The 27,243-nt window shown below is 35.6% G+C and overlaps 1 protein-coding gene across 3 annotated transcripts in view; it reads right to left on the bottom strand.

Annotated features, from left to right (window-relative positions):
- The window catches only part of BMP5 (bone morphogenetic protein 5), a 119,545-nt gene that overhangs the window by 53,978 nt on the left and 38,324 nt on the right, over positions 1 to 27,243 (bottom strand). For all 3 annotated transcript variants that reach the window (XM_065886482.1, XM_065886481.1, XM_065886483.1), the window contains exon 2: positions 9,129 to 9,321. In XM_065886482.1, coding sequence (XP_065742554.1) covers positions 9,129 to 9,321 — 193 coding nt within the window. The remainder of the gene's footprint in view (positions 1 to 9,128; positions 9,322 to 27,243) is intronic.

The following is a 27,243-nucleotide window of genomic DNA, read 5'->3' as shown; positions in this document are numbered from 1 at the left end:
CTCCCTGTGTCCTCAAGTACATTCTCCACATCTGCGTCTTCATTCCTGTCCTGCCCCTAGGTTCATCAGAACCATTTTTTTTATTTTTAGATTCCATATATATGTGTTAGCATACTGTATTTGTTTTTCTCTTTCTGACTTACTTCACTCTGTATGACAGGCTCTAGGTCCATCCACCTCACTACAAATAACTCAATTTCGTTTCTATGTATGGCTGAGTAATAATCCATTATACATACGTGCCCCATCTTCTTTATACATTTATTGGTTGTTGGACAATTAGGTTGATTCCACATCCTGGCTATTGCAAATAGAGCTACAATGAACATGCTGGTACATGTATCTTTTTGAATTACGGTTTTCTCAGGGTATATGCCCAGTAGTGGGATTGCTGGGTCATATGGTAATTCTATTTTTAGTTTTTTAAGGAGCCTCCACACTGTTCTCCACGGTGGCTGTATCAATTCACATTACCACTAACAGTGCAAGAGGGTTCCCTTTTCTCCTCACCCTCTCCAGCATTGATTGTTTGTAGATTTTTTGATGATGGCCATTCTGAATGGTGTGAGGTGATACCTCATTGTGCTTTTGATTTGCATTGCTCGAATGATTAGTGATGTTGAGTATCCTTTCATGTGTTTGTTGGCAATCTGTATGTCTTCTTTGGAGAAATGTCTGTTTAGGTCTTCCACCCATTTTTGGATGCATTGCTTTCTTTTCTGATATTGAGCTGCTTGTATATTTTGGAGATTAATCCTTTGTCAGTTGCTTTGTTTGCAAATATTTTTTTCCCATTCTGAGGGTTGCCTTTTCGTCTTGTTATGGTTTCCTTTACTGTGCAAAAGCTTTTAAGTTTCAATAGGTCCCATTTGTTTATTTTTGTTTCTACTTGCATTTCTCTAGGAGGTGGGTCAAAAAGGATCTTGCTGTGATTTGTGTCATAATGTGTCCTGCCTATGTTTTCCTCTAGGGGTTTTAAAATGTCTGGCCTTACATTTAGGTCTCTAATCCATTTTGAGTTTATTTTTGTATATGGTGTTAGGGAGTATTCTAATTTCATTCTTTTACATGTAGCTGTCCAGTTTTGCCCCACCACTTATTGAAGAGGCTGTCTTTTCTCCATTGTATATTCTTGCCTCCTTTATCAAAGATAAGGTGACCATATGTGCATGGGTTTATCTCTGGGCTTTCTATCCTGTTCCATTGATCTATCTTTCTGTTTTTGTGCCAGTACCATACTCTCTTGATTGCTGTAGCTTTGTAGTATAGTCTGAAGTTCAGGATCCTGTTTCCTACAGCTCCATTTTTCTTTCTGAAGATTGTTTTGGCTATTCGGGGTCTTTTGTGTTTCCATACAAATTGTGAAATTTTTTGTTCTGGTTCTGTGAAGAATCCCATTGGTAGTTTAATAGGGATTATATTGAATCTGTAGATTGCTTTGAATAGTATAGTCATTTTCACAGTGTTGATTCTTCCAATCCAAGAACATGGTATATTTCTCCATCTGTTTGTATCGTCTTTAATTTCTTTCATCAGTACCTTATAGTTTTCTGCATACAGGTCTTTTGTCTCCATAGGTAGGTTTATTCCTAGATATTTTATTCTTTTTGTTACAGTGGTAAATAGGAGTATTTTCCTAATTTCTCTTTCAGATTTTTCATCATTAGTGTATAGGAATGCAAGAGATTTCTATGCATTAATTTTGTATCCTGCTACATTACCAAATTCATTGATTAGCTCCAGTAGTTTTCTGGTAGCATTTTTAGGATTCTCTGTTTATAATATTATGTCATTAGCAAACAGTGAACGTTTTACTTCTTCTTTTCCAATTTGGATCTTTTAATTTCTTTTTCCTCTCTGATTGCTGTGGCTAAAACTTCCAAAACTATGTTGAATAATAGTGGTGAGAGTGGGCAGCTGTGTTGTTTTCCTGATCTTAGAGGAAATGGTGTCAGTTTTTCACCATTGAGAACAATGTTGGCTCTGGGTTTGTCATATATGGCTTTTATTATGTTGAGGTAGGTTCCATCTATGTGCACTTTCTGCAGAGTTTTTATCATAAACAGGTGTTGGATTTTGTAGAAATCTTTTTTTGCATCTGTTGAGATTATCATATGGTTTTTATCCTTCAATTTGTTAATATGTTGTATCACATTGATTGATTTGCATATATTGAAGAATCCTTGCATTCCTGGGGTAGATACCACTTGATCCTGGTGTATGATCCTTTTAATGTGCTGTTGGATTCTGTTTGCTAGTATTTTGTTGAGGATTTTTGCTTCTATGTTCATCAGAGATATTAGCCTGTAGTTTTCTTTTTTGTGTGATATCTTTGTCTGGTTTTGATATCAGGGTGATGGTGGCCTCATAGAATGAACTGGGGAGTGTTCCTTCCTCTGCTATATTTTGGAAGAGTTTGAGAAGGATAGGCATTAGCTCTTCTCTTAATGTTTGATAAAGTTCACCTGTGAAGCCACCTGGTCCTGGGCTTTTGTTTGTTAGAAGATTTTTAATCACAGTTTCAATTTCAGTGCTTGTGATTGGTCTGTTCATATTTTCTTTTTCTTTCTGGTTCACTCTTGGAAGGTTGTACTGTTCTAAGAATGTGTCCATTTCTTCCAGGTTGTCCATTTTATTGGCATAGAGTTGCTTGTAAGTAATCTCTCATGATCTTTTGTATTTCTGCATTGTCAGTCATTACTTCTGCTTTTTCATTTCTAATTCTGTTGATTTGAGTCTTCTTCCTTTTTTTCCTGATGAGTCTGGCTAATAGTTTATCAATTTTGTTTATGTTCTCAAAGAACCAGCTTTTACTTTTATTGATCTTTGCTATTGATTCCTTCATTTCTTTTTCATTTATTTCTGATATGATCTTTATGATTCTTTTCCCTCTGCTAACTTTGGGGGTTTTTTTTGTTCTTCTTTCTCTAATTGCTTTAGGTATAAGGTTAGGTTGCTTACTTGAGATTTTTCTTGTTTCTTGAGGTAGGATTGTATTGTTGTAAACTTCCCTCTTAGAGCTGCTTTTGATGCATGCCATAGGTTTTGGGTCGTCGTGTTTTCATTGTCATTCGTTTCTAGGCATTTTTTGACTTCTGCTTTGATTTCTTCAGTGATCTCTTGGTTATTAAGTAGCATATTTTTTAGCTTCCATGTGTTTATATTTTTTACAGTTTTTTTCCTGTATAATTGATATCTAGTTGCATAGTGTTGTTGTCAGAAAAGATACTTGATACAATTTCAATTTTCTTAAATTTACCAAGGCTTGATTTGTGAACCAAGATATGATCTATCCTGGTGAATGTTCCATGAGCACTTGAGAAGAAAGTGTATTCTGTTGTTTTTGGATGGAATGTCCTATAAATATCAATTAAGTCCATCTTGTTTAATTTATCATTTAAAGCTTGTGTTTCCTTATTTATTTTCATTTTGGATGATCTCTCCATTGATGAAAGTGGGATGTTATAGTCCCCTACTATTAGTTTGTTACTGTCGATTTCCCCTTTTGTGGCGGTTAGTATTTGCCTTATGTAATGAGGTGCTCCTATGTTGGGTACATAAATATTTCCAAATGTTATATCTTCTTCTTGGATTGATCCCTTGATCATTATGTAGTGTCCTTCTTTGTCTCTTGTAATAGTCTTTATTTTAAAGTCTATTTTGTCTGATATGAGAATCGCTACTCCAGCTTTCTTTTGATTTCCATTGCATGGAATATCTTTTTCCATCTCCTCACTTTCAGTCTGTATGTGTACCTAAGTCTGAAGTGGGTCTCTTGTAGACAGCATATGTACGGGTCTTGTTTTTGTATCCATTCAGCCAGTCTATGTCTTTTGGTGGGAGCATTTAGTCCATTTACATTTAAGGTAATTATCGATATGAATGTTCCTATTACCATTTTCTTAATTGTTTTGGGTTTGTTTTTGTAGGTCTTTTCCTTCTCTTGTGTTTCCTGCATAGAGAAGTTCCTTTAGCATTTGTTGTAAAGCTGATTTGGTGGTGCTGAATTCTTTTAACTTTTGCTTATCTGTAAAGGTTTTAATTTCTCAGTCTAATCTGAGTGAGATCCTTGCTGGGTAGAGTAATCTTTGTTGTAGGTTTTTCCCTTTCATCACTTTAAATATGTCCTACCACTCCTTTCTGGCTTGCAGAATTTCTGTTGAAAGATCAACTGTTAACCTTATGGGGATTCCCTTGTATGTTATTTGTTGTTTTTCCCTTGCTGCTTTTAATATTTTTTCTTTCAGTTTAAGTTTTGATAGCTTGGTTAGTATGTGTCTTGGTGTGTTTCTCCTTGGATTTTTCCTGTATGGTACTCTCTGTGCTTCCTGGACTTGATTGACTATTTCTTTTCCCATGTTAGGGAAGTTTTCAACTATAGTCTCTTTAAATATTTTCTCAGACCCTTTCTTTTTCTCTTCTTCTTCTAGGCCCCCTATAATTCAAATATTGGTGTGTTCAATATTGTCCCAGAGGTCTGTGGGTCTGTCCTCAATTTTTTTCATTCTTTTTTCTTTACTCTGCTCCCTGGCAGCTATTTCCACCATTTTATCTTCCAGCTCACTTATCTGTTATTCTGCCTCAGTTATTCTATATTGATTCTTTCTAGAGTATATTTAATTTCAGTAATTATGTTGTTCGTCACAGTTTGTTTGATCTTTAGTTCTTCTAGATCCTTGTTAACTGTTTCTTGTGTTTTCTCCATTCTGTTTCCGAGATTGTAGAGTATCTTTACTCTCATTACTCTGAATTCTTTTTCAGGTAGGTTACCTATTTCATCGTCAATAAATTTGGTCTTGTAGTTTTTTACCTTGCTCCATCATCTGTAACATATTTTTTGTCGATCTTTTTTTTTGTTGTTTTTTATGGGTGGTGCTGTTTTCTTGTCTTACTGGTTGTTTAGCCTGAGACATCCAGTACTGGAGTTTGCAGGCAGTTGGATAGAGCTCGGTCTTGGTGCTGAGATGAGGACCTCTGGGTGGCCTCACTCTGATTGATATTCCCTGTGGTCTGAGGTTCTCTGTTAGTCCAGCGGTTTGGACTCAGCGCCCCCACCACAGGAGCTCAGGCCAGACTTCTGGCCTGGGAACCAAGATCCTGCAATCATGTGGCTGGCGAAGTAATGGTCCCTAAAAGACACGGACATCCAAGTCCCTGGAACCACCTGGCTGATGCACGGCAATGGGGTCCAAAGTTGCCAGAAGGGCCGGGCAGTGGCCTGAGGAGCAGAGGGTGGCCTGGTCTCCTCAGAGTCAGAGCCAGGCCATCTGCATTGCCTGCAGCACCCAGAGTGCCAAGGACTCCACTTGGGCTTGACAGAAGTCTGCAACCTGGATTCATGTCTGAGGCCCCTTGAACTGTATTTTAAAGGAGAATTTAACTATTTATCTAAAACTTGGTTTTCAGGAACAAGTTCACAGCTCCAACTGCTCATAAGTTGGGTGGTGTTCATTTCATTACTAGACTTAAGAATGTACCAATTCCTTTCATATGAATCAAAGATCAGCTAATTTTTTATTAAGGAAAGTCACCTAGCATCATTTTGCTTACTTTATCTTAACATAAACAGTAGCAAATGGTAGCTACTGTTATTATAGTACCCACCTACTTTTGGTTACCCTTTGTACACAACCCTCTAAATCCTAGTAAAATAGTTGTGCCTATTAAGCTGTTAACTGATATATTTATTAAGTATCAACTCTGGTCTTTGCATTGTGATAAGCACCAGACTTTCCCACATCATTTGAAATATTTTTATTGTTCTGAAATACTTATTTTTGCTTTTGTCTATAGATTTTTAAACTGAGACTCCAAGATGTACATCAATTTCCCCATGTGGGAATTCCAAAGACCCTGCACTTATTACTATATGCTACCATTTTCTACAAAGGCTTTGAAATTCTACCCAGAAACCTGAAATACACTAAGAGGCATATGTGCTGTTTCTATATCTTATGTCCCTTAAATGTCTTTCTTTGGCAGAGAAAGTGGAGTGTTAAAAGGGGATCCTAGATTTACAGACAATAGCACAGCACAGGGTTGCATTTTCTTACACTGTGGATTAATGAACCACTGACAGTGGATGACTGCCTTTTACAAAGATAAGGAAGGCATTTTGTGAGAGATTCTCCCACCTGGTCAATGATACATAAAATTGAAATGTACAGTATGCATGGGTACATTTGTATGTTTCAGACATTGAAACAAATAATTGGGGGAAAAAATTCCATACCCATTACCAAAAACAAATTACACAGAAGACAATAGGTATAGCATAACCCTACAGGAGAAAATCATAATTCAGCAACAATACTTAATAGTAGATGTTCAAAAAATGTGGTAGAATTGAATCAATATTGAATTGAATTTACTGAATTAAAAATTTCAAAATAATTTTCATTAAATTGAGTAGAATCCTATCCAATCTCTGCCACCCTAGAGTCTGGAATGGTAGAGTGAGACAACACCAATCAAAGAGATACATGTACTTTAGATTTTAGAAATCATTTTCAAAGATTTAGGAAAAGTATCAGTGAAATTCTGGATCTTAGAGTAGATTAAGTACACATGTTAAAATAAGTAAAGTCTTAGCCAAATTATACCCAAGAATACTCAAAGAGCAGGCAGATGGAGTGGTAGAAACATTGAGAATAATATGTTTAACATCAGTTATAATTAGAGAAATACCAAAGTTTCAAGATAGACAAATGTTCCATTTTCAGAGAGAAATGAAACTTCCAAAAATTATGAGATCTGATTAAGCATCAATACTCATAAATATTTCAAATGTATTATTAATAAAAATCAGCACGGGTTCATTCATAAAGAAATCTATATATTATTATCAATGGACTCTTCTATTAGTCCTTTATTCTCATCATTGTTATTAGGTTTTAAATTATGTAACGGTAGTTAACATACTTAGAAAATAGAGTGAAAGAAACCTCAAAGGGTAGCTAGTTCAATGGATGACATTCAAAAATATCCTGAGCAGGGCTTCCCTGGTGGCGCAGTGGTTGAGAGTCCGCCTGCCAATGCAGGGGACATGGGTTCGTGCCCCAGTCCGGGAAGATCCCACATGCTGCGGAGCAGCTGGGCCCATGAGCCGTGGAGGCTGAGCCTGCGCCTCCGGAGCCTGTGCTCTGCAACGGGAGAGGCCACGACAGTGAGAGGCCTGCGTACCACAAAATATATATATATATATATATATATCCTGAGCAGATAGAACAATGGACCTAAATAAAGTTAGGACCTTTAATTGTGATCAGTGTAAATGTCTATATTTAGTTTCAAACAATTAATTAATAAATAGGGGCCTGCTGTACAAACATTTCCTGTAAAAAATACTTGGTATGTTGAATAACCAAGTACAAATTCAACTTTCATAAAAATATATTGTGAATGGTCAAAAGGTAAGATAATTCAAGTATTTTAGGATATGTTCATGGAAGAAGTATCCCATTCATGGGTAATGATAATTTCAAAACTATATCAAACAAATTCATAGTGCTGAGACTAAAAAAATAAAAATAAAAAAAAAAATCACTTAAGACACTATCCCTTCTTTAAGGAGCTCACCAGCCCAAGTGTGGAAACAGATGCAGAAAAGAAGAATTATAAATAAAATATTTGTTAGCTATGGCAATATAATTAGATGGTATTTGGAGCATTATTTTCAATTCTAGTCATTTAATTTTAAAAGACACCCCCATTATTTAGTATTTAAAAGAATAATGTAGTATGCCAGGCTCTGTCCCTGTGAGAAAAAAATTAGTAACCTCATTTTATAACCGGAACCACAGGATTGAGATTTAAAACAAAAAACAAAAAATTCACCCACAGACAAATAGCTAGTACGTGTTAGAGCTGAGAAAAGAACAGAGATCTTTCTGCCTTGAAATTAGTGCTCTTAAAATAACAGTGTACAGAGATCAGTATTTATTAAGGTGTGTCTTGCTAAACCAGTGTTTCATAGGATATTAAGTATTACAGACCCAAAGAAAAAGATTCCATAGTTGAATAATTTTGAGGAAGACTAGGAAAAACCGAATTGACAAGTTTCTTTACCATAAAGACCTTGCAAGACTTTACTATTCTGATATGCATGGTGAATCTCCTAAAACACGGTCTAACAAGTAGACTTTTCAAATGCTTTTGACCCCAGAAGCTTTTTATACTTTTTCTTCATTGAGTATTGTGAGGGGCTAGTGTTCTATGGAACACCCATTGAGAAATCCTACTCACTAGAAGACCAAGAAAAATCCAAAGGCCAGGAACTAGAAATATTCAGTAAGGAGAGAAAGAGGCCTTAGTGAGCTCATGACAGCTGTCTTTAAATATTTATCTCATCAAACAAGGACATAGTATTTCATCAAAGGGAAAATCTAGATTTAATGAATGGAAGACAAATTTCACCTCAATATAATATTCCAATAAGAATTTTCTTTAAAAATGTAAGAGCTATCCAACAAAAGTGCTAATCATTTGTAAAAGGTGTTACCCAAGCAATTTCTGCACTGGTCTGAAAACACCACTAAAGTCCCTTTCTAATTCTTATATGTGATGGCTCATTTACAGTAATTATCAGCTGAGGTTATCATACATTCAGTATTTCAGATTCTCTGTCTATTTTTGTACCATTTTGAATTAAGCATTTTATAGACAGAAGACATACAGGTTAACTGTCAGAATCTATTGCAAATACAATGTCTTCCATCAAAATCCACATAACACTACACAGAGTTTACACTATGCCAGGGAAAAATAAAGCCACTCTTCTCCAATTTATAAAACAACAAGTAATTTAAATCATCTTAATTACAAATTTCATATGTGCAGAATAAAGTGAAAGTTTTCTCATTTACAAAATGAGGTGAAGGGCCTGAAAATCACATACAGGGGAGCATGAGACCCTCTAGCACACAGATTGGTGTAAGGAGTAGGAAAAGCTGTGAAATGTACAAGACACATTTCAGATCAGTTACATGTATCGTTCATGTGTCTATACCTGCCTTGATGCCATTATACTCAAAGAAGCATGATTTGATAGACCACGTGGGTTATCAATGGATTTTACTACAATGTAACATTTATTTGCTAGGATAATAAGTCAGATATAAATTTGATACCTATTTGTGTATTCCTTGATGATCTGATATATGCTAATCTTAATTGTTTCATTTTCAAATCGGCTGTTGCTCCGGTCCTTATATATCCTGAATTCTGCTGCTGTCACTGCTTCTCCATGAGGAATCTGAGTAAGATCAAACCGGAATTCTTTGTAATGCCTTCGCTGGTGAGAAAAATCCTTGTCTCTTTCAACTGAAAAAAAAAAAGGAAGTAAAAAGTTAGGCCTTTATAAAGTATGGAAATTAATGGTAAATTCTTTCACTTTGAAAACAAACAAGCAGGATGTTATAAAACTGGGAAAACATAAAACCACAGACTCATATGTGTTTCCAGTTGAAGGAAATTCCACAAACCAACAGCCTTTAGTTCAAAAGCAATATAACCTCTGTGGTTTTATACAAATTCCTGGCTCCTAAATGGAAAGGTTATCCAAAAATGTTTTAAAAGTGAAGGTTGTAAAGTTATTACTAGTGTGTATCAAGTACCAGAACAGAGAAGGGTTCATACAGGAATTAGCACTCTGTGATAGAAAGCTCCAGAGTTCCAGGTGAAGTCAATGGTGAGATTTAGTACAGTCGAGGGAGGAAAGTCGGAAGGAGGCCCGAGGAGCTGCTGGCACAGTGGGGCTGTGTTTATGAAATTTTAGAGGTCAAGGAAACAAAACAAATGCATTTTCACAAGAAAGATTGTTTCTAAAGTGTCTTCCCGGGTGACGTTTTTCCTCCTTTTAGCAAATGCAAAGCTCTACCTTTTTTAATGCACTTTCATTAGTTCTTATAGATTATTGAGTACAACCTCCCCAACCCGTGGTGCAGCATCCAGTCTCCCAAAGATCTCTGCTTTTATGCAAATTTGAGAGAGGAACATATTTCCGCCTTCAGCAACCTTCCCACCAAATGAGGTCAGAGAATTTTTCCTCTTGGGAATATTAAGGAGTGTTGAGGGATTCAGGACAGTGTCAGGCATATCATTACATAATCCAGCTTTGTAAAATGATGTATTATTGGATAAAGTCTATGCTTGTTACTGAGCAGTGTTCTTGGCCTTTCCTAATCAATAGAAATTGATAAGAGGCCAGACAAGAAATTCAGACAAGGCTTTATTGGGGGCCCTGCTATAGCAGAGGGGAGCAAAAACAAGTAACAGTTTCCCTTCCTTGCTCCCAAGTTGGGGCAAGCTGGTTCCTTATATGGGGTGAGGGTAGGGGTGTGTCCAGGAGTTGGGCCAGAGGGGTGGCTTGCCCACCCCTTACGTGGTGTTGTGTGCAGGGGGCATGCACAGTACCTTGTTTTGCTCCTGACACCCTGTTTTTGCTCCAGGCTCTTCAGAAGTGGCAATTGGGTTTTTGGCCTTTTTGTATCTTGTTGTCCATAATTTGCCCCAACTGCTCATGAACGTAACTATATTTCGTCCCTTATAGGTTTTTTTTGTATTTTATTGCTTGAGGAGAGATGTTTGTCCAGGTGCAAGCACTGCAGCAAAGGGTCCCAGGTCCCAGGTCACAGCCTTTCTCATGCTGGGTACCAAAATCTTTCTTAAGGAACCACCTATTAAAAGGGTTCATTTTTAGTAATGCAATATCATTTGATGGAATTAAGTTTCTCAGTGCTGGTAGGTTTCTCAAAATCTCAGTTACCTCAGGTAATATAGGACAGATTACAAAAAAAAATTCACTGCAAAGCATTGTGTTCCAAGTGTCTCACAAACCTACAATAATTTTTTAAAATATATCCAGTGACATTTCATTGCTGAAATGTTGTTACAAGAAGATAAAAGATGTATGTTATATAAACAATTCACAATGTTCAAATATTGGATTAAGACACAAAAAATATCTTCAGGAGGTTAATTGAAATGATACCAACACTGCTAAAAATATATGAAACTTGGGATCCTTAACTAGAGGAAGGGTCAAGGTTAAGGAAGAGAGAAGGCAATCATGATCATCGAGGAGTGATTTTTGGGAACCCAGGCTGCTGGACTCCTAAATTCTAGTGCCAGACAGGGCTCCATGTCTGAGAGGAAGTTCATGACAAAGGAACCCACAATTCCTTGCCTTCATCCTCCAAAATAATCTCTGGTTTATTTTCTCCAGAGGAGTAGGAGATGGTTTAAGAGAGCTAGGAGCTCAGCCCCACCTCCATCTCAGATACCTACACAAGCAAAGAGGAAAATGTAAGCTACACCTGGATTTGGTGAGAACGGTGCTCTCGGGCTGCCTGGCTACACCAACACTACCTCCCATGACTCATGAGGTTTTGCTTTATTTAAGTATCTTTATCTTGGTCCTAAGAGAGGTCCATTCCCCTGGAGAGATCATTAATTAACTTTCCCTAAATAAGGAGGATGACTACATTTTTAAGGTCCTATTTTGGTCCATAATTTAAACCTCTTTTCTGTCTGAGCTCCAGCTGGCATTAGTGTAGACTGTTATGAATGGGTCTCCATCTCCAAAGTGTAAGGACAGAAAACACCTACAAACTGGATCTCTAATAACTAGAGTGTACGTATGAATATTAAAACTAGCCACAACTCTTGTTTACAGAAAAACTACATTTTTTTTAAGAATCAATTTTATTTATTTATTTATTTTTGGTTGTGTTGGGTCTTTGTTGCTGCATGCAGGCTTTCTCTAGTTGTGGCGAGCGGAGACTACTTTTCGTTGTGGAGCACAGGTTCTAGGCGTGCAGGCTTCAGTAGTTGTGGTACGTGGGCTCAGTAGTTTTGTCTTGCAGGCTCTAGAGAGCAGGCTCAGTAGTTGTGGCACAGCGGGCTTAGTTGCTCAGCAGCACGTGAGATCTTCCCAGAGCAGGGCTCAAACCCATGTCCCCTGCACTGGCAGGTAGAGTCTTAACCACTGCGCCAACAGGGAAGTCCCAACAAAGAACTACATTTTTTTTTTTTTAAGAACTACATTTAATTCACTGTAAAATGTCTTTTCTGATCCTAATTTAAACAAAGTAGATGACATCATGAAACAGTATTTAAATAGAACTGCTCTAAGCATTTTATTGATATTAACATATTACACTTCATAACAACCTATGAAGTGGGTTCTATTATCGTCCTCATTTTGAAGATGAAGAAACCGAGGAGGCAGAGAAAAGAAATACCTTGCCAAAGAATTTGAATCCAAGCATTTGATGCCACCAAGCTATGGTTCTTAAATGCCGGGATAGGCTGCTTCTGCTTATAAACTACTACTTTGTCCTAATTTACTAAGTATTTATGCTTTAATAAAGATCTGATAAATTAGGAGTTTGGGATTAACAGAAACACACTACTATATATAAAATAAGTAAACAACAAGGACCTATTGTATAGCACAGGGAACTATACTCAATGTTTTATAATAAACTATAATGAAAAAGAATATATTTATAATATATATTAATATATGTATGAATCATTTTGCTGCACACTTGAAGCTGACACAACATTGTAAATGAACTATACTTCAATTAAAAAAAAAGAAAAAGAAACAGAAGAGTCATTTGAAATCTTGCATTCACAAGTCCAAAATCCAAAAAGCTCTGAAAACTGAAAATTTGGTTTCAACTTCCTTTGGCAGAAGAACTGGAAATTAACTGATTTGAGGTGAGTTTAAAGTCCCTATTTATCTCACTTTAACTTACTGGTTTGCTGCAGAAATGTTCCCGGTGTTTGACTACGTGGCACTGTCCCAGACTCTGCTTGAGGAGTTCCATACTTTATGATCTAGGCATTCATCAATCATTCAAAAATATATATTCTCTATTCTGAAAGTCAATATTCAAAATTCTAAGTGATAACAATCATTATTCAATTTTTCATTAACAATCAATTTTATATTTGAAATTTAGACAAAAATAACTATAGTCTTGGGCATAAGGGCTTTGACATAAGTGTGTTAAGGTTCAATCTAAAGCGTGCACCTGCATAATGCAGATGAGTATTGAATTCATATTATATAAAGTCATCTACTGTTCTGGAATCCCCTGTGAGATGTTAGTGTAATAAAGTGGAAAGCTAGAATTTCAGCTGTTATTATAAAATTTCAGCTTTCTGATCCAGGCTCTTTAGCCTAACACCTTAAGGGGGCAGATTTTCAAAGAGTTTAATAAAATTTTATATTAAATACACCACACAGAATAAAGTTGTAGTGCAGATTTGTCCAGTGATTCAAATTCCTATATCCTACTGCTTTGAATTATAATTGCCCTGGTAAATTCCATGGGACATGTTGCAGTGAGTAATGGAATAAAAGTAGTATTTATATAGCCTTGCACTCATAAAGATGGTCACAAATATTCACAAGGTAATCTCAGTTACCTAGGGAGGTGTCAAATATTAATATTCCTGACTTAAGAATAAGAAATTGGTTGATAAAAAAATAAATAAATAAAATACATTTATGCCAAAAAAAAAAAAAAAAGAGAAATTGGGTGATGACAGCTAGACAATAACAGATGTCTGTCTTCTAAAGCCCATTGTAAATCTTTGTTCAATGTCCGTACCACCTACATAATGACATCCTACTTAGAGACTAGTTCGTTGTTAGTACAGGTGACGACCCTTGAACAGTATGAGGTCCAGGAGAACTGACTCCCTGTGCAGTCAAAAACTCTGCATATAACTTTGACCCCACAAAAACTTAACTACTAATAACCTTACTGATAACACAAACAGTTGATTAACACATATTTTGTATGTTATGCATATATCTACATATATTTTGTGCACTCATGACATACCTAACTTTCTTTTAATTTTCCTGATATTTCTAGGTTATGCTGTTCATGTCTGAGTTTTTTCAAATTGCTGCAAATCTCCAAAAAATTTTCCAATATATTTATTGAAAAAAATCTACATATAAGTTCACCCGTGCAGTCCCACCCATGTGGTTCGAGACTCAACTGTACATTCATACAATGTTAATCAGCAATATACAAAAATGTGGAGAACAGGTGGAGAAGCAAGGGTTTGATCATCAGTGTGTAATTGGCATCTAACACAATACAATACCTGACCCGAAGAAGTCTTCTAATAAACATTGGCTGAATGAAAGACTATGAACAGATCAAAAGCTGGTTCTGTCTTTTCACTCAGCACCATCCTGCTACATTTCCCATTGACTGAGGGCATGATAATTTATTTAACTTTCATTTGGGAGGGCATGTATTTTATTTAATACTCACTTATGTCCATAAGTTTCTATTACTTGCTCAAGAGCCCACAACCTATAATTGGGGGAGAAGAGATTTCAACCCAGTGTCAAGATTTCAACTCACAAAGCCCTCAACAACACGACCCTGTGTGTTTGTTTGTTTTTTCTGGATGTAGTTTTGTTTTTTTAATCTAATTACCCCCTCAGGAGAGTTGATATTTCAATGCTTACATTCTCCTCTACGAGATGCTCCTACCCTATAGAGGATGCTATACATTCTGGACTCCACTCCTTCTAGAACTCATTTCCTCCAATCTTTATCTTAGCAAAAGTTGTATCATATTCACTTATTTAATACTGATTCCATTTATTATCTGAGAAAATGTTTATGAATAAGTAAGTGATTGTATTCACGACCTGAATTAGCATTATATAATATCTCTATTAGCATGCAACTTTTCCTACAACTATATTTTAAAAACAGCACAACCAAAACAGATGAAAGAGAACAGACACACACATTTCATATTCCTTAGATGTAAGCTTTTTATAGGAGCTATCTTTGCCTTGTTCATATTGTGATGATTTTATAAATTAAATATATTATGTTTCTCCATAAATTACAGTGTGCTGTATAACACATTGCAATTGTAAATGGCTTGAGAAGCTTAAAACGTAAGCAAATAAACAAATAGAAAAAAATCATTAAAATGTATAATATTTGGGGGTTTTGATTCATAGTATATTAAATATTTGGACATTTCAACTCACTTTTTCATTTCTATGTTACATCAACAAAACCATGTGTGAGTTTCCAAAACATCTTTATTATCATTTCTAATAAAATCTGTGTTACCAGATTAAAATCTGCCAGACTCTATTAAAGTCATAATTACATTCCTATTTAGTGCTAGAGAAGACAAGACAAAGAAAAACAAAGTGAAACAAACAAACAAAAAAAAAAAAAGCAGAAGGGTAAGCTCACTCAAGCCAGACCCAGACTTGTCCAAGGAGATAAAACGACACAAGGGTTAAAACAGGCTGAGGCCAAGAGGTTAACACTTGTCTCTGGTGGAGACCATTTTCTCCTCCCATACCATAGACACCATTTCTCTCACGTGAAGTGGAAAGGAGAGTTTAGGAACAAATATAACTAGATTTAAAACACACATCCTGTATCAGTTGATTCACCTTTGAAAACTGCACTTAAAAAGAGAACACATGTATATGTATAGCTGATTCACTTTGCTATAAAGCAGATAGTAACACACCATTAAAAAAAAGAGAGAGCGAGAGAGAGAGAGAACACAACCACCTGTCCAACGGCTATTTTCATAACTTCTTACATATCTAACCGGATCAACAGGCTGTATTTTGCCAAACAGCCATGAAAACATGACACTGATGCCTTGCACTCGTCTCCCACTGTCATTTATGATACATGCTTGTTTTGAAGGTCGTTACATGTAAACCAGTGACTATCACCGTAAATTAAACAAGCCCATCAACACGGAGTTGTTTATTTACCTGAGCTGATAGTGGTCCACAGTGCTCTCTACAAAAATTAAAGAGTTGCTTTCTGCATATACATACACACCGACTTACAGAAAAGAAACCATCAAAAATCAGCAAAATTGATACAGCTTACCACTCAAAACGTGATCATAACGATGGTAGGGAATGTACATCCTTCTGTCCCCAGGAAGCAGGTTTTGTGTCTTCCAAACATTTCCATCTATGAACCAACTAGAACAACTGAAAGGTCACCTACACTGACAGAACCAGAGAATGAATTTATTTTTATAGTTTGGTTTTTTAAAACAGTGGCAACATCAAAGAATACAAGAGGTAAAGTATGAATCAGAAGACTCACATTCCATGAGTCATGGGCTGAGAGTGAAAAGAAACAGGATCGCCTTTATAGAAGCACCAAACTACATTCTAAATGCTCTAAATTGCCAAAGTTCTGCAAAGATTAAGCTTCTTGTGTTTAAAGACAAGACGTACGCTGAAGCCTTTTATTTTTGAGATATAACTTAACAGAAGTTAATGACTGATGGCAGTCTCTTTTCTCCAAACAGACACCTCTCTGAATGACTTTATCATAAGCAGAAATTGGATAGAAATGTCCTGACTAAATATTTTGCTGTCTACAGTATCTGAAGAGTAGAACTAATTAACAGAGGATTGCAGTTTTATCTATTTAGTGATTTATCTGCTGTCTTAAGGGGATGCATCCATGGGCAATCGGTCTTAATCTCCCACACAAGAGCTGTAACTTGGAAGATTCAAATAGAATCAGTAGCTGCAAGACAAAGATAGCGTTTTCCCAGGAGTGCAGCCAGCTGTTGAAAGAATACAGATCATTGTTTGCTGCTGAGTGCAAAAAATCATTAAGAGATTACTCATAGAATTATTACTTATCTGTGTTACATTTTAAAGTGAAAGAAAGAAAGCAAAATTATCCTGTGACTACCAAGATGTCTCCACAAGAGACTACCAAGACCCCGCAAGGCATCTTTCACTGACTAGTCCACTGAGAAACACAAACTTGGTCCTATAAAGGTCTATTCATTGGTCAGTGAATGCACATGTTACATGTTTCTTTGAAAGGATAACCATCCCAGAGAGTGTGGTAAACTCCAGATTCCAGAAACCCTAAGAGCCTCTTAATACCACAGCCATGTGTGACTTGAAAAAGGGAAAATTGTCCTCCTGAGTGGTTTGTTTCAAAGAACAATTTCAATTGACTTTCGAATGTCCTATAGTTGAAATACTCTTGCTGGTATTCATAAATGCTTCATGAGTACAGTTTTATAAGGAAGAAAAATTGCAAAAGAAAGGTGAGATGGTTAAATAATTTAAATGTTGTCCTATGATAGCTAAACAAATTAATTTCCTGAATCAATTAAATACACAGCACATAATTTTGAAATTTACAAAATTGAATTAATGATCCAATAGTTATATATTATTTTGATTTAAAAAACATGAATGATTTAGGGATACAAAGAATTAGGTCTTAAAGAGAACAGACTTGTGGTTGCCAAGTGGGAGGGGGCTGGAGGAGGGAAGGATTGGGAGTTTGGAATTATTAGATGCAAACTATTATATATAGAATGGATGAATAACAAGGTCCTACAAGATCCTACTGTATAGCACAGGAAATTATATTCAATATCCTGTGATAAACCATAATGGAAAATAATATGAAAAAGAATATACATATATGTATAACTGAGTCACTTTTGCTGTACAGCAGAAATTAAACACAACATTGTGAATCAACTATACTTCAATAAAATTTTAAAGAAAAAGAATTAAGTCTTGTGTAAGACAGCTTTGGAACAGGGAGGAAGATGGTCTCAAGGTCTACCCTCCCTCCTCAGACTGGATGGGCCCAGCACTCAGCCCTCAGGGGTTATTAGAATACAATAATAATAATAATGATACATGTCAAGCATTGGTATGAAAACTGATATGTTCAATAATAAATAAACAATAATAGCAATAATTATTGATTTCTTAATATTAATATATTTCAATATATTTTTTCTCCCTTATTTGATCCAGTCTCAATCCTGGCTGTCAGGGGGCTGCTTTTCTCTTTCTCACATTCCATATATACTCATCTTGATTATCCTAAAAATAGCCACTGTGATCCCTCTAACTTTATTCAAGTCCCAAATATTAATTGGATAACTGCTCTGGGCCAAAGCTTAATAGTTAAGGAGATTTGAGAAGCAAAGAGATAGGAGCTCAGGATGAGAAGGACAGATGTAGAAAAGTACCATTGTGGCACAATCGTTTTGGGGTTTGGGAGGGACATGTGTGGGGGCAGAATAAGAAAGGAAGGAGCAGCACGCTGTGCAGCAGGCTTCAAGGGGAGGTCATTTTGAATTTGGGCTTAAAGGATTATCACCAGGGAGAGAAAGGAGTTCACATAGATGAAAAGAGATGTGAAAGCTTAGGACCAAAGGAGCGAATAATAAATTGTTCATTGTCATTGCACATGTTGGGTCTAGGGTGGACCTGGACCCTAGACCTAAGATCCTCTAACTTAAGATGCTTCCCACATGTCGGAGGTTGAAATCCCAATTCTACTTAAAACCTCCAGTTTGAATTCTACAAAGACTACTTTGAAAACTCTCACCCACATTAATTTCTCCTGCTGGGAGCCCCAGAGCACTTGTTCTCTTCCTCCCTTTCGAATACAGAGCTGTCATGATGGGACCACAGTGAACAGTTGGATTTGAAGTGAGAAGAATTTGAATTCAATCTTAGGTCCCTAACCTATTAAAAGAGTGTGATATTAGAAAAGATACTCAACATCCCTGAGCCTTTATTTATCCATCTTTAAAATGGAGGTCAATCATGAAAGACCTTCTCCACAGTGTGCTGTAGAGGTTAAATAATATTTGAGAGAGAGGATCATAGCATAATGGCTGGAACAGAGCAAGTTCTCAAAAAGCAGTGGCTATTGTGTGAATTACTTTCTATTTGCACTGTAATTATTAGGTCATCTTAGATTAATCCCATAGAGTGAGATACTTCATAGGAACATCCATGTTTTTCTTTTTGTTTTGTCTCTTACCTTTGTATTTCTACATATACAACAAACAGGACTTTTAATACAGTAAATAGTCAATAAAAGTTTAATTGTAAAAAATTGCTACCTGGCTTAAAACGTAGCCACGCTGATGATCAAAATGTCAATTTCTTTATCTGGAATATAGATATATTAATAAAGGTGATGACTATTACCATTTTTTAATTTTGTTATAGTGTTTTAATTTTGTTATAACAAAATTAAAGAGACAACATTTTTTGGTTTTTTAATTTTGCTGTATAATTTTGTTATAGTGTTATAGTTTTTAATTGTGTTATTTGTTTAGTTATAGCTATATAATTTTTACATAGTGTTATAGTAGCATTGAAAAAATCAGTCTAGATTTTTACAAGAGTGGGTAGTTAGAAAATAATTGTATTTACTTGATACCTTGTTTAGATATTTCACATCTACAAGGTAGAGAACACATTTTTGACATTCATATATTATTCACCAATCCAATCAGATTAGCTGGTTCTGACATACTTCCTCTTTAAAGGAGTCTGAAAGTCACTTACTTTTATCCCTGAAGACAACAATACATCCTGACATATAGGAAATATTTTGTTATTTTTTTGATTATAGGCATTTTATACAGGAAATAATTCACTGGAAATTAAAGCAAATATTCATCTTTTGTGGGTTGGATATTAATGTTAAACTTCAAAAATCAGTTTAGAATTAATAATCACAGAGGATGGTACCTGATTAATTCATTTTGCGTAATAAAAAATGAGTACTTAATGATGAGTAGATATGCTTAGTATGTAAATAATGGATTTCAGTTACACTATGTATAAATATTTGAGAAAGTTTGTGTTTACCTACAAGAAGTCAATGTAAAAACACAACTATCTGATAATCACCTTTTGGTAAATATTTATCTCATGTTTTCTTCAGTGGAAAAATCTGTGGGGTTTGTAGATTGCCTGGCAGCTAGAGGTCAACCATTCCAATCTCACCAGATTTCACTGAATGACTTTGTGAATCCTTCTGCTCCATCAGTAAAATAAAACAGTCCATTTTTAACCACCTGAAGGTGATAGAGGTTACAGTAAGTGATATACAGCAAAGAACCTTCCTTTATACTTGGGTACAATGAAATGATAGTTTATCTACAATGAATACTTGCAGTTATCTGACAAAAACAGGTCAAAGGTTTTGTGAGTTTTCTTCTGAAATTGCTCAAGGCCTTCTCTAATGACTGATAATTGAAAACAGAGACTGGGACTCCCAAATGTGATAGGTGACAGATGAGCAGTAGATTAATGCCAATACTTGGTTAGGAGACACTAAAAGTTCAGGGGTCACAGGAATTAGCCATTGTGCTACTGTGAAAAGACAGACATCAAAAGTCTATTATCCCCTTAATAGCTCTTCCCTGAGCCTGAAATCTGTTCTCACTTGCTTCGGTTATAATTTAGAGATATCTCGATGCCATGATACACATGATGTCAAAGTGAAACCACTCACCCTAAGTGTATCAATAGTTAGGGTTTGCATGTTTTTATTTACATAGTAAAAAAAAAGATTGCTTTCATATCACATTCTTAGTGTAGTCTGCTCATTTTGGAGAATTTCAGAAACATCTTGTCCAGAAAAAAGAATAATTATACTTAATGGAGAAGAGGAAAGCTAGAAAACTTGACATTAAATGTGTACAGAATTTCTCTGTGGGGGAAAATGAAGGAAGTTTAAGACAGTTTGCATAGTAGAAAGGATATGAGAATTTCTGTAGCTGAACAAACAAATAAATGTCTTTCTCACATGAGCTCCTTTAAGTTTTAAATCAGTATGATAACTTTTATAGAGTTCACTCAAGTTCAATCTGTGGTTTAATCCATCATTTTGAAACAAAAGCAAACTCTACATTTTTTCTGCCTGATGGGTTACATCAGTGAAGTTTGGTACAGGAAGTTTGGTACTTGAAACTGGATCGAGTTATTAGAAACACAGTTACATGGTTTTACAGGTTTTTAGGAATAAAGGAATAAAATGATGTATATGGATGTATTACCTATATACGCTATACCTAATATAAAGGTACCTGATTTATCTGTTCTGCTTAGGCAAGGACCACAAGCAGCCACTGGTGGCCCATGTTTGCTTCCTACAACGTGCGTATAGCTGTCTGCCTCCAGCACCAGATTTCAAGCTTGACAACAACAACTTTGCTTGGTTCATTACTGTATACTCGGCTCCTACCTCAGTCTCTGGCACACAGTAGATGGTCAATATACATGGGAAATGAATACTATAAAAATATAGGCATATATGTCTGATTCTGGTTCTGTTTGTTCGTTTGTTTCAGGAGGGAGAGTAAACGCAGACCCCATTAATCCAGCTTAAGCAAAAACCCCTCCACCATTTACTCTTTTTTTTTTTCAATTGAAGTCTAGTTGATTTACAATTCAACCATTTATTCTTGGATGAGTCTTGCCCATGTTTTGAAATAGTATTCTTCCTAATGATATATTTCTTTTTCCCTTTCTTCTTTTAAAGGAATTCAAATAAATAATGATAACTTAGAATGCTAATGTCTTATATTTATTTTGTTTCCACTAGCTATACTGGTATTTAAAGACATATGCTGGACTAATAGAATCTCTGATTCTTCAATGGACATATTATTCTTGAGGAAGGAGAAAAAGGTAATAAAAAAATTAACATTGGTCTATTTTATGGTTATCAATAGAATTGTACTTGGAATGATTTGCAGAATAAATTGTAGATGATAATATTTATGCACTTTTGATTATAATATAATAACTTATATATTCTGATTAATTTTTCTCTATTTACATGAAAACATGAATTTCATTCCTCTACAATATGTATATGTAATATAAGTCTTTGATAACATGTTCATAATAATATTAATGTTCTTCCCAAAATATTGAAAATAGTTGCTCCTTTCAGAAATATGCTTTGTTTTAGTTAATTTTTTTTTGTTAGAAAAAATTTATTAGAACTGCTTTTATTTGGAATGTTTTTCTAACATCATCCTTGAAAGTGAAAGTTCATTTCATCCGCCTGAGTATTTACAGATAGAAACTGGAATGCATAATACATGACCTGTTTAACATTACTTTACAGCACATTATTAAAACTGTGAGTTAGATCAGTCAATACATCGTATTAAAAAAGGTTTTCTAAAATTGGAGACCTACTTAAGAACATGTGCTAGATTTAATAAAGATGTAACAAGTGCCAGAATCAATAAAGAAATCACATGACCTTCCCACATTTATGGAATGAGACCGCATTGTAGAGTCAAGGGACCCTTAGTGGTCTCAGGTCACAGAGTTTTCATGTGAAAAGTCTCATATTTTTGTTGATCTGGTTTCACACTCCTGGGTTTTTCCTTTGTATTGGGATTTCAGGCCAACCACAAAACTCAGAGCAAAATTCTGAGAAGAGTCATTGAGCAGTATCTGGTTTTGAGTTCAAACTATACAAATCCTCCAAGATTCTTAAGATGCACACCTGGAAAGAACAATAAGTCTTCTGAGATCCAGCTCAGATGATCTCATTTTAGATTCAAATTTAATAATTTCCTGAGTCTCCAATCCAATTTTATATTAATTATCAGATGGCCTGTTTTCTGATGGTTTTATTGCTAATAGTTGGACTTGTTCTCAATGTTACTTCATAATCCATCCAACGAACCCATATGTACTGTTACATAAAGAGACAAATTCAGCAATGGGAAAAGCTAAATACCAACCTCATTTAAACCACATATTCCTCCAAATGGGCAGGAACTGGTGAGACCTAGTTCCAGAAGTGAGTATGAAGAGCAGGTATGAGTGTGGGGTTAAAATAAGAATGGTTGAGTATTAGATGTTTAAGTAGCTGGTGGATCCGTAGATCACCCTCTACAGCTGTGCTAATGAGTGCTCTGGCCGCATGAGCAGAAATTTGGAAGTTTTCTGGAAAACTGGCATCACCAGCACAGTTGAGAATGTAGTATTCTGGAAACAGAGGAACTAGATCAACCCATGCATACTAAATGCTGAGTTCTGGGCTTCTTTCCCCACTCAATTTCTGGAATGTTAACACCCAGGCCTGTGCCTTCCAGATAAGAGAATGAAAGGGTCCTCTCATTGAAATCTGACCATTCCCAGAAGAAAGAATAAGTCTCCACAAAATGGCAAAGCAAGAATATCTTAGATAAAAAATAATATCAAGTTCCACCCATATGCTAAGAGCTTCTAATCAGCTTTTTAATCTCTTGCAGTTAAATAAGAGCTGACAAGCAAAGATCATTAATAGCTGAGAAAATTCTCTCCCTTTAAATATAAAGATAAGAGTAGATTTTTTTAAAAGGAACTTGTAGGAAAAAAAAAAAAAAGGAACTTGTAGGTATTTCATAAAAAGAAAAAAAATTACTAAAAACTACCATGATATCATTTGAGAGCCAAGAGAAGCTTTTGCACCCGTGAAACAACAAGATGCTGTAAAAGACAAATACTCAATGCTAAAACATCTCTTGGATATGAAGTTGAAAATCAATCTCAGTTTGAAAGATTAAGTTGAAGAAATTTTCAAAAAGGACAGCAATTAGTCAAAGGAATAGAAAATAGGAGAGGAAGACTGAAAAAGAAAGAAAGAAAGAAAAAAAAACATTAGTTCAGAATTAGCCCTAATAATAGTGGTTCCATAAAGAGAGATCAGGAAATAATGAAGAAATCATCAAAGAAATAATTCAGTTCACTGATCCAAGTGCAAAAGTCTCAGGATTGAAAATGTCTGCTTTGTAGACAAAGTGAAGTTTCTACGAGTTTCTGGACACAAAATACAAGCTACATACATAGGGATCAGGAATCAAAATGGATTTAGACTTCTCAAAAACAACACTGCCATCTATAAGACAAGGGAACCATGCCTTCAAAATCATGATGAAAAATTATTTCCGCCCTAGAATTCTATATTCGACTCAATTATCCATCAAATATGAAGGTATAATAAGGATATTTTCAGACATTGCAAGGTGTCCAAAATTTGATTCCCAAAAAATATTTCTTTGGAATTTCCTGAAGAATTTGCTCCATCAAAACATCATACTAAGTAAGTCAGACAAAGAAAGACAAATATCATATGATATCGCTTATATGAGGAATCTAAAAAAAAAAAAAAAAAAGCAAATGATACAAGTGAACTTATTTACAAATCAGAAGCAGACTTACAGACTTAGAGAATGAACTTATGGTTACCAGGGGGGAAGGGTGGCGTGAAGGGATAGATTGGGAGTTTGGGATTGACATGTACACACAGCTATATTTAAAATAGATCATCAACAAGGACCTACAGTAAAAAGTAAGAAATAAAAATAAATAAATAAATGCTTCACAAGTAAAAAGTCAAAAAGCAAACAAACAAACAAAAGCAAAAAGCATACCAGCCAGAAAGAAGATGAAGGCATAAGCTACAGGAAAGAGGAGGTTTGACAGAGGAGAAACAAAGATAATTCACAGAATGATGATGAAGGGAGATCCCAGGATGACAGCTGTGCTCTGGACACAGAGGCAAACAGTCCGTATTGGAGCCATGCGACTCCACAGAAAGATACCTTAAGGCTAACATCACAAGATCCCATTTCCCGGTCACACCATCCTTTGACTCTGACAAAGTCTAGGTGAACCTGAGCCAGACTTGGACCCAGAAGTAGCTTTCCTTACATGTATTTATGAAGTTCCTGCTCTCTCCTCAAACTCCTGCTGTCTGGGTCATCTGAGAATACTCACTTTTCCCATAGACGTATTCTGTTTTTCCTATTTTGATGTATTCCTCCGAGTTGGCCGTTGATGACGCTGAGACCAGAAGCTGAGACTACAACACAGCCCACATGCCCTCATGCATTTCAGCTGAGTGGGTCATACCTGGCCTCACCACACTACAGCCCCCTAAATTCCCAGGACACCACCTCCCCAGGAAGGACAATTAAAAACTGCCAAGCAAACGGAACCAGAATTTTATTCACAAGCTCTGTTTAGCTCATCTTCTGACAACATTCGCCTAAACACTTTAACTTAAATAAGGAGTTTTGTGCTTCCTATTAATTTTAATAATAATTGGCTTTATATTTACTTATATGTGAAATACATCCAATTAAAATAAAATACGTCATTGAGGTAGAGAAAAATAACTTAACCAAGTTCATGTTTACTGTGATCCTTGAAGCATGCATTCAGATCGAGTTCTGACCACATCAGCGCCTCTTAGGAAATATTCCCAAGAGGCTACAGAATTTCTTTTTGAACGTTTATCTTTATCTTCTGCCTCAGTGTTTATTCTAATTCCAAAACTCTACTGTTTCTCACTTTACCTTTGGACGTCTTTCCTTTATGAAGAAACCACAGAGTGATTTGGAATATCTAACACCAGGAAACATTTTCAGTAATCCTAATGTGTCGATCACAGTACAGAATATTTAGACTCTGCAAAACGCAAGCTTTATTGCTACAATCACACTTAAGTACACCAAGAATGGTTCTTGTGTGGAAGCAGAAAATACACTTGAAATTCTGTTTTGCTTTTCTCACCCCTAGATGTAGGTTCACTAGGGCAAACTAGCATAATCCTGAAAGCATATGAACATCACCAGTTTATTCTACATTGCTCTTAACTCACAGTGAAAACAAAAGTAATCCCAAAGCTAAGATACATTTCACACATTTCCAGTTAAACTAGTTTCCTTCTTTTTTGCTTTTGAAGGACACCAGCTAAAGCTGAAAATAGTCATGGAAAGAATCATTCAGTGAAAGAGAGCAGACGATGGTCATGGAAATGGTTGAGGAACCCGTTTGAAAGAGAAACTGAATGCATATAGAGAGAGTAAGGTGTTAATAAAGCTTCTTAATATTCATGACCTGATACCTTCAAGCAAGAGATGCCAAAAGAATATGTCAACCAAGAGCAACATCAGAAGAATAAAGCAGAGTTTGTGTGTTAACTGTCTTAATGATGGAGCAGAAGTTAGACGCTACGGGGTCTCCTTTCTTCTTACTCAAATCACACAGGACATTCTATATTCAATCATGGAATCCTGGTGAATTTATGAAGCTTAGCCTCAAAGCCTTAGAATGTTCAGAATCAGTAGTAATAATAATTACTGAATTATTAACATGTATGAGACATGTATGAGACAGGTATGAGACATTAACATGTATGAGACATTATGCTAAATGCATATAATCTTATTTAATATGATGTATACTTAGTGAGAGAAGAGAGAAATTCAGCTAACGTTTATTGGATGTTTATTATTCAGCCACCATTTCCAGCAGAGAGGTTTAGGGAACAGAAGGGAGGTAGAGAAGGTAGGAACAAAAAGTTATCAACAGAAAAAGACTCACAGACATAGAGAACAGTCTTGTGGTTGCAATGGGGCTGGGAGGTGGGGGAAGGATGGACTGGGAATTTGGGATTAGCAGATGCAAAATATTATATATAGAATGAATAAACAACAAGGTCCTACTGTACAGCACAGGGAACTATATTCAATATCCTGTGACAAACCATAATGGGAAAGAATTTGAAAAAGAATATATACATGTATAACTGAATCACTTTGCTGTACAGCAGAAATTAACACAACATTGTAAATCAAATGTACATCAATAAAATAAAGTTCTATTTTATTCAATTCAATCTTCTCTCATTTAATTGAACTTTTGTATGTGGCAGATACAGTACCCCGTGACATGGAGGATACACCCCTCCCCAAAAAGTCAAACTGACAGTTCACATACACATATTTAAGCTGACAACACAGATGAGATTTCAGAAACAGATTCTATAACGTTCAGAAGATACCAAACAAATGGTACAAAATTCTGGGTGCAGTTCGTTTGAGAAGACTTTCTTGTGAATAGTAGTCTCTATTTAGTCACTTGATGTAACCCAATTGGCAGGGAAACATTCACCTTTTACTTAATTTACTGTCTAAAAAAATAAATGTATGAGAACCAAAACCCTGTCTCAAATTCCCTCCACCAAATTCCCAACAATGAAAACATAAGAAAATGCAAGATTTCATCAAAAGCAAGTATAATATGAATTGGGGCAAAATTTCCTAATTGAGCGGAGGTGGTCTCTTTGATTTAAAATGCGTATGTACAGGAAAACTTGGACTTGGTTAAGCAATGCTGTTTTACCTTTTGCACTACATACTACCTTGCAAATAAATCCAAATGCCAAAGCGCATTTCATTCATATTTGCTGAGCACCTATTTCATACAAGGTTCTCAGCTTGAAGTTGTGCAGGAAGCACCAGAATATATATTATAAGCACGACTTTTGTGCTCAAGACTAAACTACATTGTTCAGGGCTCAAGGGTATATAGTTCTATTTTTC

The sequence above is a fragment of the Phocoena phocoena genome, chromosome 10, assembly GCF_963924675.1.
Source record: "Phocoena phocoena chromosome 10, mPhoPho1.1, whole genome shotgun sequence".
Lineage (NCBI taxonomy): Eukaryota > Metazoa > Chordata > Mammalia > Artiodactyla > Phocoenidae > Phocoena > Phocoena phocoena.
Note: the sequence above shows the minus strand (reverse complement) of the source record. Positions and strands in the feature narration are given on the sequence as shown.